This window comes from Limulus polyphemus, unplaced genomic scaffold (assembly GCF_000517525.1).
Source record: "Limulus polyphemus unplaced genomic scaffold, Limulus_polyphemus-2.1.2 Scaffold5472, whole genome shotgun sequence".
NCBI lineage: Eukaryota > Metazoa > Arthropoda > Merostomata > Xiphosura > Limulidae > Limulus > Limulus polyphemus.
Genome location: NW_013671082.1, coordinates 26,106 through 38,334, shown reverse-complemented (window position 1 = coordinate 38,334; position 12,229 = coordinate 26,106). Strand labels below are relative to the sequence as shown.

The following is a 12,229-nucleotide window of genomic DNA, read 5'->3' as shown; positions in this document are numbered from 1 at the left end:
AGAAAGAAATTATACGGAAAATGAACTAACGAACGAAGGCATAACAGTACGTTTAAAAAACACGACCAAATCCAGCTCTATGGATAGAGTAGCTCAATAGTTGGCTGCAAGTGCTATTGACAAGCTCTCTTTTCTCTATAGTTTTTCACTTCAAATTAGGAATGGCCATCACAGATAGCATTTGTGTAGATTTGACGCGAATATTCAAAATAAACAAAATCCAATTTTTTGTATATCTGCTCAAAATTCTGCACGATCATATGCGTTAAACCCATGTGTAGCTTTGTGCAAAATTCTAAAAGAATAATTGGTTCCCTTCACATGAGTGTGTGTGTATATTGAACACACAAATAGAAAAAAAAAAGGTAATATTATTTAAAATAGATTAATTAACGGGTGATGTTATGGTCAGTTGGAACATGTTTTATAATATTTTAAAGAAATATAAGGATTTGTACCTGTAGGCATGAGGTGAAAGAAAAGTAATACATATGAAAATGACGTTTAGCACTAACATACTGTTTAATTTAATTTTATGGCTTATCCTTTAAGAATCTCGTTTAATAATGTATCCCGAGAAAGGTTCATGGACATCAATTTTCAGTTTTGATTCAGGAACAATTAACATTATCCACGTCACTCCATAAGCAAAATAATAAAAAAAAAACTGAAAAATAAGACTGAAGAGTCGTTTTTAGTTTAATGTTCATTTTAGCAAGACGTGAAACGTTGAAGTAAATTTAAATTGTTTGCCTTTTATACAATCCATTTGGAAATACATTATTTTGTCAACATTTAATGTTCAGAGCCGAACTTTGGTATATATATAAGTTGTTAGTTTTTGTTATGAAACGTATATATATATATATTTAGTGAATGAGGAAGAACGAATGCTCTTTCAACTTCAGCTTGGTGCCGTTTGAGACGCAATTGGAATTAGTGTTGTTGAAAATGTTTACCTGAATTGCGGCAGGGTTAAACTTTTAAAGTATTTACTTGATTTTTAACTTTTATCTGAAGGTTATATCAGTGTATTGGGTAATGTTAGAAGAAACTAACTAACTAATGTATTTAAACTAACAAGGAAAGAAAAATTACCTTAAGTAAGTTTTAAAAAGAATCACCTCTTTAAAAACCGCCGTATGTAGCGATGTAATAATTATCGGTAGATGAGGCCAACAGTTATACTGTAGAATGTCGTACTACTATATTTGTAACAGTACTATGTGTAGGCCTAATTAAATATGTCAGTTAATCAGCAATGAAATGTTAGAAAATTTCGAAAACGTTTTGCTGTTTTTGGTATAAAACACAAAAGTAAGATTTGACAAGTAAGCTAGTGTATGAAGAAAAATAAGTACCTCATATTAAAACTTAAGATATTAAAATTAAATTTTTTGCTTGCCTTGCTGCTGCTATACTGATTGTTGAGACATTTTAATTAAGTAATTTTAATCAAGAAGTAGGGCTGAGGTAGGCTTTAATAAACCAATGTAAAGCTTAACATTAAATTTGTCATCAGACTTTAACATCCACTAAAACTGTTTAAGACTCAAACTCAAAGCAGATTAAACTTGTATAATTTATTTTATCATATTAGTTATTACTACAGCCTATAGGTGTCTTAATTCAGAAAATAAACTATTAGTATCACTCAGTATCAGACATTTTTACTTGTTCAAACTTTGCTTTAAAGTGAGTTTTTTTGTAAAAGAAATTATGATGATAGGAAAGGCATATAAATATATATACACTTTTATTTCAAAAGCCTATAAGCTGTTTATTTAGTAATATTGTGTGTTCCAACTATTCATTGATGACTGATTTTTTTGCTTGCAGATTTGTACTATCTAATTGATTGAATGAAATGTAGGTTTACATGTTGTTAATATATGGTTGCAGGAGATCATGCAGAGCTAGTTTTGATTATCAGCAGTGAACAACTTTCCTTGTCATCATATCAAACTATTAGAGAAATCGGTCATGTTGGATGATGGTAGTTTTATTTTAATGTGTATGAAAGTATTTATGCATTCCTAATATAATGTACCAGCTGAGTAGTTTCACCAGGTTAGTGTATAAGCAGATAAAAAGCTAAACATACTGTGTATTTTTTCTTTGAATATGTCCAAACTTCATATAAAGCTTTAATTTTTTTGTTATTTCAGGAATCAGAAACAGCACTTATAATATTCATTCATTGGTTTGGAAATAGAATATACACATTTTATCTATATGCATGTTACTCAAATTTATAGAATCATGTGTTATACAGTATCAACCATTTCTGTAAAAAAATATATATACAAGATTATGTTGCCATGTTATAGTGATAAGCCAGTGAGATAAATTTGACACAAAGCTGTACGTTATGCTGTTCTTAAACTAAGAAATAGTTAAAACAAGGTATAAAATAACAGCCTAGTCAAACTGATAGTATAATTCATTAAAGTAGTCACCATGTGTGGCTGTATTACCAGTCATTCCAGCAAATTTTAAAAATAAACACTTACAAACTGTACTTCTCAACAAGTTTGCATTTGTTTTTGTATTTTTTCAGGTTCTATTTTTCTCAGCCCTTATGAGATCTTGAAGTAAAAATATTTGTGTTTTTAGACTTGTTCATACTTTTATCATCTACATTCATTAAAATTGTATTTATATGTATTGTAATACAGTACCCTTAGGACAGCCTGGCACAAACTTGCTGATGTGTTGTTATGTTTCGATCTACTTGTGGCTTTTTAGAAGAGCTTTGTCAATTTTAAGGTTACAATTTATCCATGTATAAATTTTAGAATTGTCTACTTAATTGACTGAAGGTTTGTTCAGTTCACAAACAGAACATCTGTTAGTGTGTGTTTTACTGAATTTTCAAGCTGTTCCTGAAAGTTTTTACAGTTGTCCATTTCTCTTCCATTTTCTTATGAGATAACTTTTACAGTTTTTATCAAATGACTGCCTCAGTGGAATGAAACCTAATTTTATTTGGTCTCAGATTTTTCCTTAGAGATAAATTAATGACTCATTTTTTTGCTATTAATTAGGAATACTACAGTGTCTGTGACAATAAGTGTTTTTAATCTGTGTGACAGGTTGTTTTTCTTCTGTTAAATGGTAATTTATAAAGCTATTTTATTCTGTAGGCACTTAAAATAAACATACTTATTGATCTGAGGTTGTTTTAATAGTTTATGATGAGATTAAGGCATACGTTATGATTATTCCAATTTCTTGTAAGGTTTAAGTTACTTATTGTATTTTGAACTGCATGAAACATTTTTCTCTGTTGTATTTCAATGAAAAGATTTAAATTCTATTTGTGCAGTATTGAAAATAATCATGGAAACTGTTAAGTAAAAGGTAACACTATGGGAATGCTACCCCATTATTATGTGAAAATGAATTGTATCAGAGTACAGTCATATATTGCTAGTTTACACTAATTTTTGTCACCCAAACAATCAGAAAATGACACACCAGTGTATAGCGCATGTCATATTATGCACAGTATTGTGATCCTTTCATAGCTCCCAGGAGTAAAATACTGTGTGATAAGTGTGTAAAAATCAAAGTTTTGGCTTTTAAAGGAAACCAAAACGTTTTTATTTCGGGGTATGTTCTTTATTAGAAAGATGAATGGTGAGTACAGATCTTAGTAATGATCTAGCATTAAAATATATATATGTAGGTGTAATAAGATAAACATTATTATAAAGTAGTCTCAATGGATGTGTTGTTGTGGAAGATTCTGACGGACCAGATTCATTGTATTTTATAGAGTAAAGCATGTTGCTTCTCTCTTAAATGTTTATCTTGATATAATTTGTTTTATGAAAACATTTAAGAATGTGCTAGGTAACAAAATTCGTAGTGGAGTTTCAAGCGTGCTAGCCCAGCTAGTTAAAGCAATGTCTGCTGATTTTGTTTCTCAAATAGGGTTGACACTAATGTTTTATTTTATAGAACTGTTCTGTATTGAGTAGCATAGTGTAGCATTACGTTTCAGGAGAGAGAGGAACATGATTTGTTCCTGATTTTGTGTAGAGTGTATCGTTGCTTTTCTAAACATTAGTTTCCCATTTGATGAAAATTATCAAATACAGTGACAGTGCTGTTTATGTTAGAGTTGTTCAGGGGGAAACCATATTGTGAACTTCCCGTGTTTAGCCTTGTTGTTCAGGGGGAAACCATATTGTGAACTTCCAGTGTTTAGCCTTGTTGTTCAGGGGGAAACCATATTGTGAACTTCCAGTGTTTAGCCTTGTTGTTCAGGGGGAAACCATATTGTGAACTTCCAGTGTTTAACCTTGTTTTTATATATTCCTTATAGTGTCAGTTGTTTGATTCTGACTTCATGTGAACTTTCAGAGTATAGCCTTGTTGTTAGATATATATACTTAATATAATTTGTAGTTTGATCCCTTTATTCAACTTAGATTGTCTTCTAAGCAGTTTTAGGTAAATATAAGAACCTGTAGTAGTAGCTTTCACCACCTGATGCCATCAGCACCATCTTTCTGGTTTCTAACCAACCAAAATATAATGTTTTGTATTATAACTAGATAAGAAGTGTAATCTGTACCTTTACAATCTGTCAGCTCTTTTGATGTATTCTGAATTACTGGGATCATATTAATCCAGCTGTTTTCTAGTGCTCTGCTGTGTTTAAGACTGTAAAAGTAGTGAATATAGGAATAAGGAAACTTATTGCCCTTCCCCCCAAAAAAAGAGAAAAAGAAATTAGCCAATAAAGTTCTAAGCTGTTGTAGCAACTGTAAAGTAGGCTTAATAAACTTCATGCTTTCTAATGTGGTATGATGTTTTAAGTGTCACTCATGTACGTTGATCTTAATTTTATGATCTTGCTGCATGTTTTCTTGTTTCTCTTTTTGTAAGAACTTCAGCTCCTTAAAAATGACTATTGATGATGAAGTATTTTTCTATCCAAAACATTTATATGATAACACTAATTGTGGTGTATGTAAAAAAAAAAATCATTAGCAAGCCCTAGGAAATAGTAAAGAAAGTGATATTAATCTTGAGAAGGATTTTCCTTGAAAACAAGAATATAAATTTCAGGTCAATTTGGGGACAGTAAGATTTACACAAAAATACATTTACTGACCTTTTCACTCAGTTTGACAGTTTTATACCCCTTTTCTTTTAAACATTATCTCATTCTCTGCCTATTAAATAGGGCCTACAACCTGGATCTCTTCCTATCCAGCCTTTCACAAGGAAATTTCTTTCTTACAAATCATTGTTTTTCAAAATAGCTACTCTAAGCATCTCTTGGAGAAAATAACTTACTCATCTTAACTGATATATTTGTTAAGTCACCTAATATGTCTGCTGTACCCACACTACCTTTATACACCTGCTTATCATATCTTAGAAGACAGAACTCTCTTATCATGAAGAAGTTGAAAAATTATGGAATTCTTACTATCCCCAAATTTACCTGACAGTTATTTTTAAATCTTGTTTCAGACTAAAGAGTATAAATGTTGTAGTCACATGGTAACACTTGATGGCGGAATTAATTTTCCAAAGGAGTGATAAAATGAACAGATTAGATGCACATAACAAACTGCAGAATGAGTTAATTGAAAATAAAGTGAAAAATACATTAAAAATCATAACAAATGCTATGAGGGAGCTGAAAAGGAACTACCTTAATTAAGACATAAAAATGTTAAGACTAATTGTGATTGTGTGTGTGTGTGTGTGTGTGTGTGTGTTGTGTATATATATAGATATGTATGCATGTGTGTGTGTGTATACATATCTTTTATATCCGATATACTGTTTGCGGCATATTTGAAATTACATAACCAGTGAAAACTATAGATGGTGTTTGGAAAATTTATGAATATCTTTACAAATTTCTGATAGTTTGAAAATTCACAAAGTGAAGACCTTTTATGAGTTTTGGAGAGTTTGGTAAAGTATATGATTTAATATATAATTTTTTCACTTAACATTTAATTTTTGAATGAAAAGAGATCATATCAACTTTGTGTGTTTGGCTGATATGCTATGGATCTTTGATTTTGTACTTTTCTTTCTTTACAGAAGTGGTGATAATTCTTACCTCCCGGTTTATATTTAATGGGAGTCTGTAGTTGAACATGACTGTAGAACAGTCTCCCGTAGAACATTACTTTCAGCAGGTATAAAATTTTGTTTTTTTTATTGCACTTGTAATTTTTCTTTGGTATTATATATGATATGTGCTATGCAATTCTTGTTCTCCTTATATATATATATATATAGTTTCATATTTGGTTCTTTTTTATGCAGTCATATTAAGGTTGGTTTTTAGTAAAAGTCATACACTTGAAATTCTTGCTCAAATTATACTTAAAAGTATAAAACTACAATTTTATACGTTTTGTAATTTACAAACTACCATATTCATTGTAATACGATTTCTCTTCGTCATTATAAAAGTTGTTTTTTACACATGGTCTGGGAATAGCATGGTAATATGTTTTTGCTTGAAATGATCTCATTATTCTAATTTTTTAAGGAAGTTTATTAAAAATTATAAAAAATGCTCTTTTATATTTTAAACATTATTCCATTCATAAGAAAAACAACTAGTCATCAAAATTTTAAACCTAGAGCATTCTTGCTACTAATGTTGTATTGCACGAGTAAGAGAACAATGATTTAACAACCAGAAGTTGTGGATTAGATCTTTTATTAGTTGTTATAGTATTCGGTAGTGGTTAATGGATACATTGGCCAATTACGATTTGTGTTAAATTTCAATGGGTATGTTTAGAATTTGTTTGATGTTTTGATAATTTACTTATTTATAACTTGAATTGCATGTACTTTTTTTGTAAAAGTTACAAAGATGTCTTAGCATAAGAAACATAACAGCATTCTCAAAATTTGAAACAGTGACTTGTTTTGTTGCGATTAAATATTCAATAACTGATTCCAAAACTAAATTTGTTTATTACTTTTTGCCAAACAATTTAGTTTAGATATAAACTGAGGTACGATTTCATATTGGTTAGTAAGTCAACTTCAGCAACAAAGTAACACATATTGAGCTTCTAAATACACTGGGGCTGTGCTATAACACAGTCCACAGGGTCCAATTTGTGAGACTGTGTAATAAAGGGGTACTTTCAAAAGTGTCATGTCAGTTGCAGAACTACAGATAAACTGATTAAAATGGCCTCATAAATGATATATATTTGAATGAAAATTTTGGAGTCTAAGATGGACCTGCATTATAATGAATTTCATGTTGTAGTAGGGTCCCATTGTATAACTATGGACATAGAATGCCTTAAGCCTAAGAATCTGACATTATTTCTGCCTTTTGTACCTGTTGTATTGAAACACAGTTGTCTGTTAAGTTAGTAATGTTTTATAAAATGAGTTGATTTTCCAATGCTGTAAATTATAATCAAATATTCAGTATGTCTATAAGTGTGTGGTTAAATTACATACTGCTATTAATGTTAATGAAGATTATTCATAGTTTATGAACAGTGGCACAAGCTTTCACAACAGGGATCTGTAAAATTTAAACTGTCGAGCTATTGAGTCTTTTTTTTATACAGCAAAGCCTTTGGTGGTTAAAGGTTATAACTTAGTTAACTGAAATGAATGAAGTGCTATACTGCTTATTTGTTATGCTGTAAATTTAAGACTGTTTCAAAAAATCAGATTGAGCATACAGCATTATATCTAATATTCACATTTATTTGACACTGCTGAACTTTGAATATTTTCCTTATACACGTCTGGATATATTATATCTATTCTTTCTGTACTTTCAACTATTCATGCATCATCTATTTAATAAGGCTCTTATTGTTAAGACTAACACATATTGAACATAGTTTCAGTAAAAAATTTCAAGTGTAGTTAAAACTTGGAAATTTACAGATCGCAAACTTACGATCTCAAAATTCATCTCCATTTTCTAGATTGGATTGGTACTTTTACCAAATCTCTGTGTGCTTTCTTGCATCTGTAGATTCAGCTGTGAATATTAGCAGTGTACTGAATTAGCTATACTCATTACCGGGTTGAATTTTAGCTTCAAGCTTGCTCTAATTGAAGTTAATATTAACGATATTAAGATCAGCTATGACATTGTGTTAATTTATTGTAAGGACAAACAGGTGAAACCACAAGAAACACCCAAACAGGCAGGAAATAGTGCAAGTGTGATTGATCTGACCAGTGAGGTGAGTGACAAGGAAGATGACCTACAAAAAGCCATTGCTCTGTCCCTTCAAGATCAAAAGGGGGTGTTAGGAGGACAGATATCAATGGAAGAACAAGATATTAGCAGGTGAGCAAGGTCTAAACTAGGTTTACACTATGAAATTATTATTTAACTAGAAGTTTTGATTGTGAATTTGTGGAGTAATAGCAAGTTACATAGAATGATATAAATAGCAGTGTAGTGTGTGTGTGTGAGAGAGACTTGTAAGGTGAGCTTATGCATACCAAAGAGAAAAAGAAAATAAATAGAAATTGTTCTTTTCTAAAAGTTTTTTTGATGCATTATAGGATATTTGTAAATACAAGTTACTTCAATAGAATAATGGGATATTGCATGCAGGCCATGATATCCATCTGATATAATGAGATCAATGGAAACCATAGTGGTGGTGTGAGCTATACATGTGTATGTACATACTAAGCTCAAAACGTAACAAGTTATTATGGCAGAAGGGTTTAAATTATTCTAGTTCATCCATTTATTTTGAGCCAGTTTCACACAAATACAGAACTAATATAATAAACTTGTATTAGTTTCCATTACTTGTTTTCTTTGTTATACATGGAATTGTTTTTTAAAGATTGGTTATTTTTTAATAAGACAAAACTTAAGAATTTTAAAATGGTATTTAAATGATGTAAAATGGTTAATTTCCTCTCTTGTCTTTGTATTATGAATGTTTCAGCTTTCTAGTTTTAGCCAGTTCTGGGTTTTAACCCAATAAAGCTAGCCACTTTTAATCTATTGTCTGTTGCTAGCAGAAGAATGGCTGAGATGTAAGCCACCTTAGTTTCAGCCAAACTTGCTTCAAGGACTCTATAGAAAATACAGAACAGTGTTCCCACTAAGTCAGAGAAACTTCTTTCTATATAGAACACACTATAATTCTAACTTTTGTATACATACTAATATTTCATTACCTCCCTTGCTACAACTGACTGTGCTGTGCCCACCATGGGTATTGAAACCCAGTTTTTAATGTTATAAGACATCAGAATTACTGCTGAGTCAGAAACCAGCACCTTCACTTATTCCACAAAAAATAAGTGGAACAAAGGGACAAAACGAAAGCGAGGAGAACTGTGGCAAGACCCTGCTAATCCACATGACAGAAAGAGAAATGGCAACTGGCCAGTAGGCCTGAAGAATGTTGGGAACACCTGCTGGTTTTCAGCTGTGATACAGGTTAGATTTCACAGTACTCATGCTAGAGCATGTATAGCAGGTGAAGAATATATATAAAAAACCAGCTAGAAGATAACTTGGCACATTAATCATATAGAGTTTCACATAAAGTCTCATTCATCTCTGCAGAAAGTCTATCAACTGTCTATTGAATATAGAAACTGCTCAGTAAAGTCAGAATATTAGGTTATATTTTGAATGTAAAATTACGTACATACACTACAATAAATAACATTTATAGTTAAAATATTACATTTATGAACAAAAAGAATTCAATAGTGAAATGTCTTCTTCAATTCTAAATATTTTACACGTTCAGTTAATTGTGTATTGCCCTTAAGATCAGTACATGTTGTTGACCTTGTAAATATATCTATGTGTAAGATGTATCAGTATATAGTATCTTTTATTTCTCTAATAACACAGAAGTCGTATAGTTTATGGGCTTAATCAAATGGATTACTTCTTTTAGTATTGGTAGTAGTAGAAAAATATGTATAAAGGAGTGTAATAAGCTTACTGTTAAAAAATAGGAAAAAAATGAATAAAATGTTAATAGAAAGTAGGGATCATTGGTTATTCATAGAGTTGCTTTAAGAATATCCAAAACAATATAAATGCTGCAATAAAAAGTACACAAACAAGTAAAGTGATACTAATTGGATAGGTTTTAAAATGATTTTCGATCCCTAATTTGGTTGGCATCATGATCCGTATAGCTAAATGAATCAGTCTAAATTTGTCAACCAAAGTAGGGATTGAAAATCATTTAAAAATATATCCAACTAGTATCTTCCAAGCCTTCTGCTTCCCATACTCCCACTGATCGATGTTGGGATTGTGGCTTATCTTGTTGGTGACTGCCTTGTCAGCTATGATCCTGTGGGGCTCATCTGTCTTTCTTTGCCAACCTTTGGTCTCCAATTTTGTCCATCAGATGAGTTATTCAAGTTCTCACCTGTAGCCTTTCTCTGCACTTCATTTCTCCTCCTCTTCTTTCCCCTTTTTCTTTGTTTCCTTTTCTCCTCCCTCAATTTACTTTTTTTTTCAATGACTCTAGGATATGGTATTAGATTTCTTTGGTGAGAATGCCATTGAGTGGATATGCCATCGAAAGGATACTTACCCTTACACTTGGGTTTACTCTTTTCTTTTTGCTCCTAAGACGACTGGGTTCTGGTTTCCAATTTTTGACCTGTCATCTATGTACTGGTTTCTTATCATCCCTCAGTGCTTGTGGAGAGCATCTTTTCTCTGTGGTGTTTTGTTCCACATGGATTGTAGATGATTATGGTCAATGTTTCGGATACTTTTTTACTCCTTCTGATCATCCTGTCCATATGGATTGAGTCTTCCAGCTCCATACTCTTTTATTTGGCTTTGCATCTGCTCCTTCATTCTTTCCTAGACTTGTGGGGGCATTTGCTTGCCTTGTTCTCAGTCTACTGTTTTTGGAATTTGTTATCCTTGATTTTACTCTTCCTTTCTCCTCTTTTGTTTTGGTAGCTCAACTGTGCTGACACAACAGTGGGCATCCCCTTTCTGCCCACTTACTGGATCTCCATCACTTTTCTGATACATCTCTGCCAGATTAGGGGGCTCTGGGAAAGTGTTCACTCTACATTTATGTCCTTTACCTAATATTCATCTGTAGGGCATTTTACCCATTTCCTCCCTCCCTCTTGTGAATCTGTTGGTCTGTCTATTTCCCTATTTTTGCTTATTTCAATTGTTAAAGTGAGACCTGTTTCAGAGCTCTCTGCTTTCACGGATTGGGCTTGCTATTTTTTTTTCTTCCAGTTGGGTTCATCTTATGAGCCCAATCATGTGCCTAGGGCTTAAAAGTTGTTAGGAGTTTGCCTTTCTCACATGAGGTGTGGTCTCTTGTTTTGATGGGTTTACTATCAATGGGTGCAACTCTCATCTCTACCTTTGCTACTAACTACTCCAAACTTACCATCTTCTGGTCTCTGGTTCTTCATTCTCAAGCCATATTGACTGATGCTTTCAGCCAGGACCAGTCTCCCTTTTTTTTTCTGTACCTATCCTCCTTCATGCCAGGAAAGCAAAGCCATTTGGCCTTGGATTTTCTCTCATTTTCAAGGACACTAAGGCTAATAGCTAGGGCACCAAGGCCAAAAAAAATTCACTGGAGGGCACTAAGGCCACAGTACAAATTAATGTTAATGGAATAGAAATGAGCTTCCCAATTAGTTTAATAAATATGGCATCATTAATTTTTTTCATTGGGGGCTTAGGAAGCTGGCCTATCTTTCCAGATTATGTTTATCAGGTAGGGAACTATTAACTTACCAATTAGACTTATGAAGTAACAGTACATCAGCTTTAAGATTAAAGAAAGAGGTCTCATGCTGATTTGAAATGGTACGTGACCTTAATAAGATTACTAGTTTTTGCCCCCTCCTTACCCCAAATGACGTTTGACCTGAAAATCGTATACAGCTTTTAGGCACCTCTCTCCACATATTAATTTGTATAACTTTGAGAAGGATCAAACAAAATCCCTTGGAGGAGGAGCATTTTAAAGGTTTCCAGGATTTGATCTCTGGTGATTTTAGAAATCATGAATAAATTTCAGGCATCTCTATCAAATTACTAATTTATCCAACTTTGATAAAGATCAGACTTACACATAAAGAGAACAAGTGCTTTATAATATTTATAGCTTTTGCCCCTCCTGACCCCAAATGACCTTTGACCTAAGAATTGTATACAACTTTAATGCATCTCTTCCCATTTATTGCATTGCTAACTCACTGC

At 32.1% G+C, this 12,229-nt stretch overlaps 1 protein-coding gene across 1 annotated transcript in view; it reads left to right on the top strand.

The window, feature by feature from the left end:
- Positions 1-918: 918 nt before the first annotated feature.
- Positions 919-12,229, top strand: part of LOC106472619 (ubiquitin carboxyl-terminal hydrolase 25-like) — a gene marked incomplete at its 3' end in the record, with an annotated part of 36,568 nt that continues 25,257 nt past the window's right edge. Inside the window, 4 exon segments of the mRNA XM_013933270.2 lie at positions 919-1,103; positions 6,079-6,176; positions 8,148-8,329; positions 9,259-9,448. Of these exon segments, the coding sequence (XP_013788724.1) occupies positions 6,135-6,176; positions 8,148-8,329; positions 9,259-9,448 (414 nt within the window).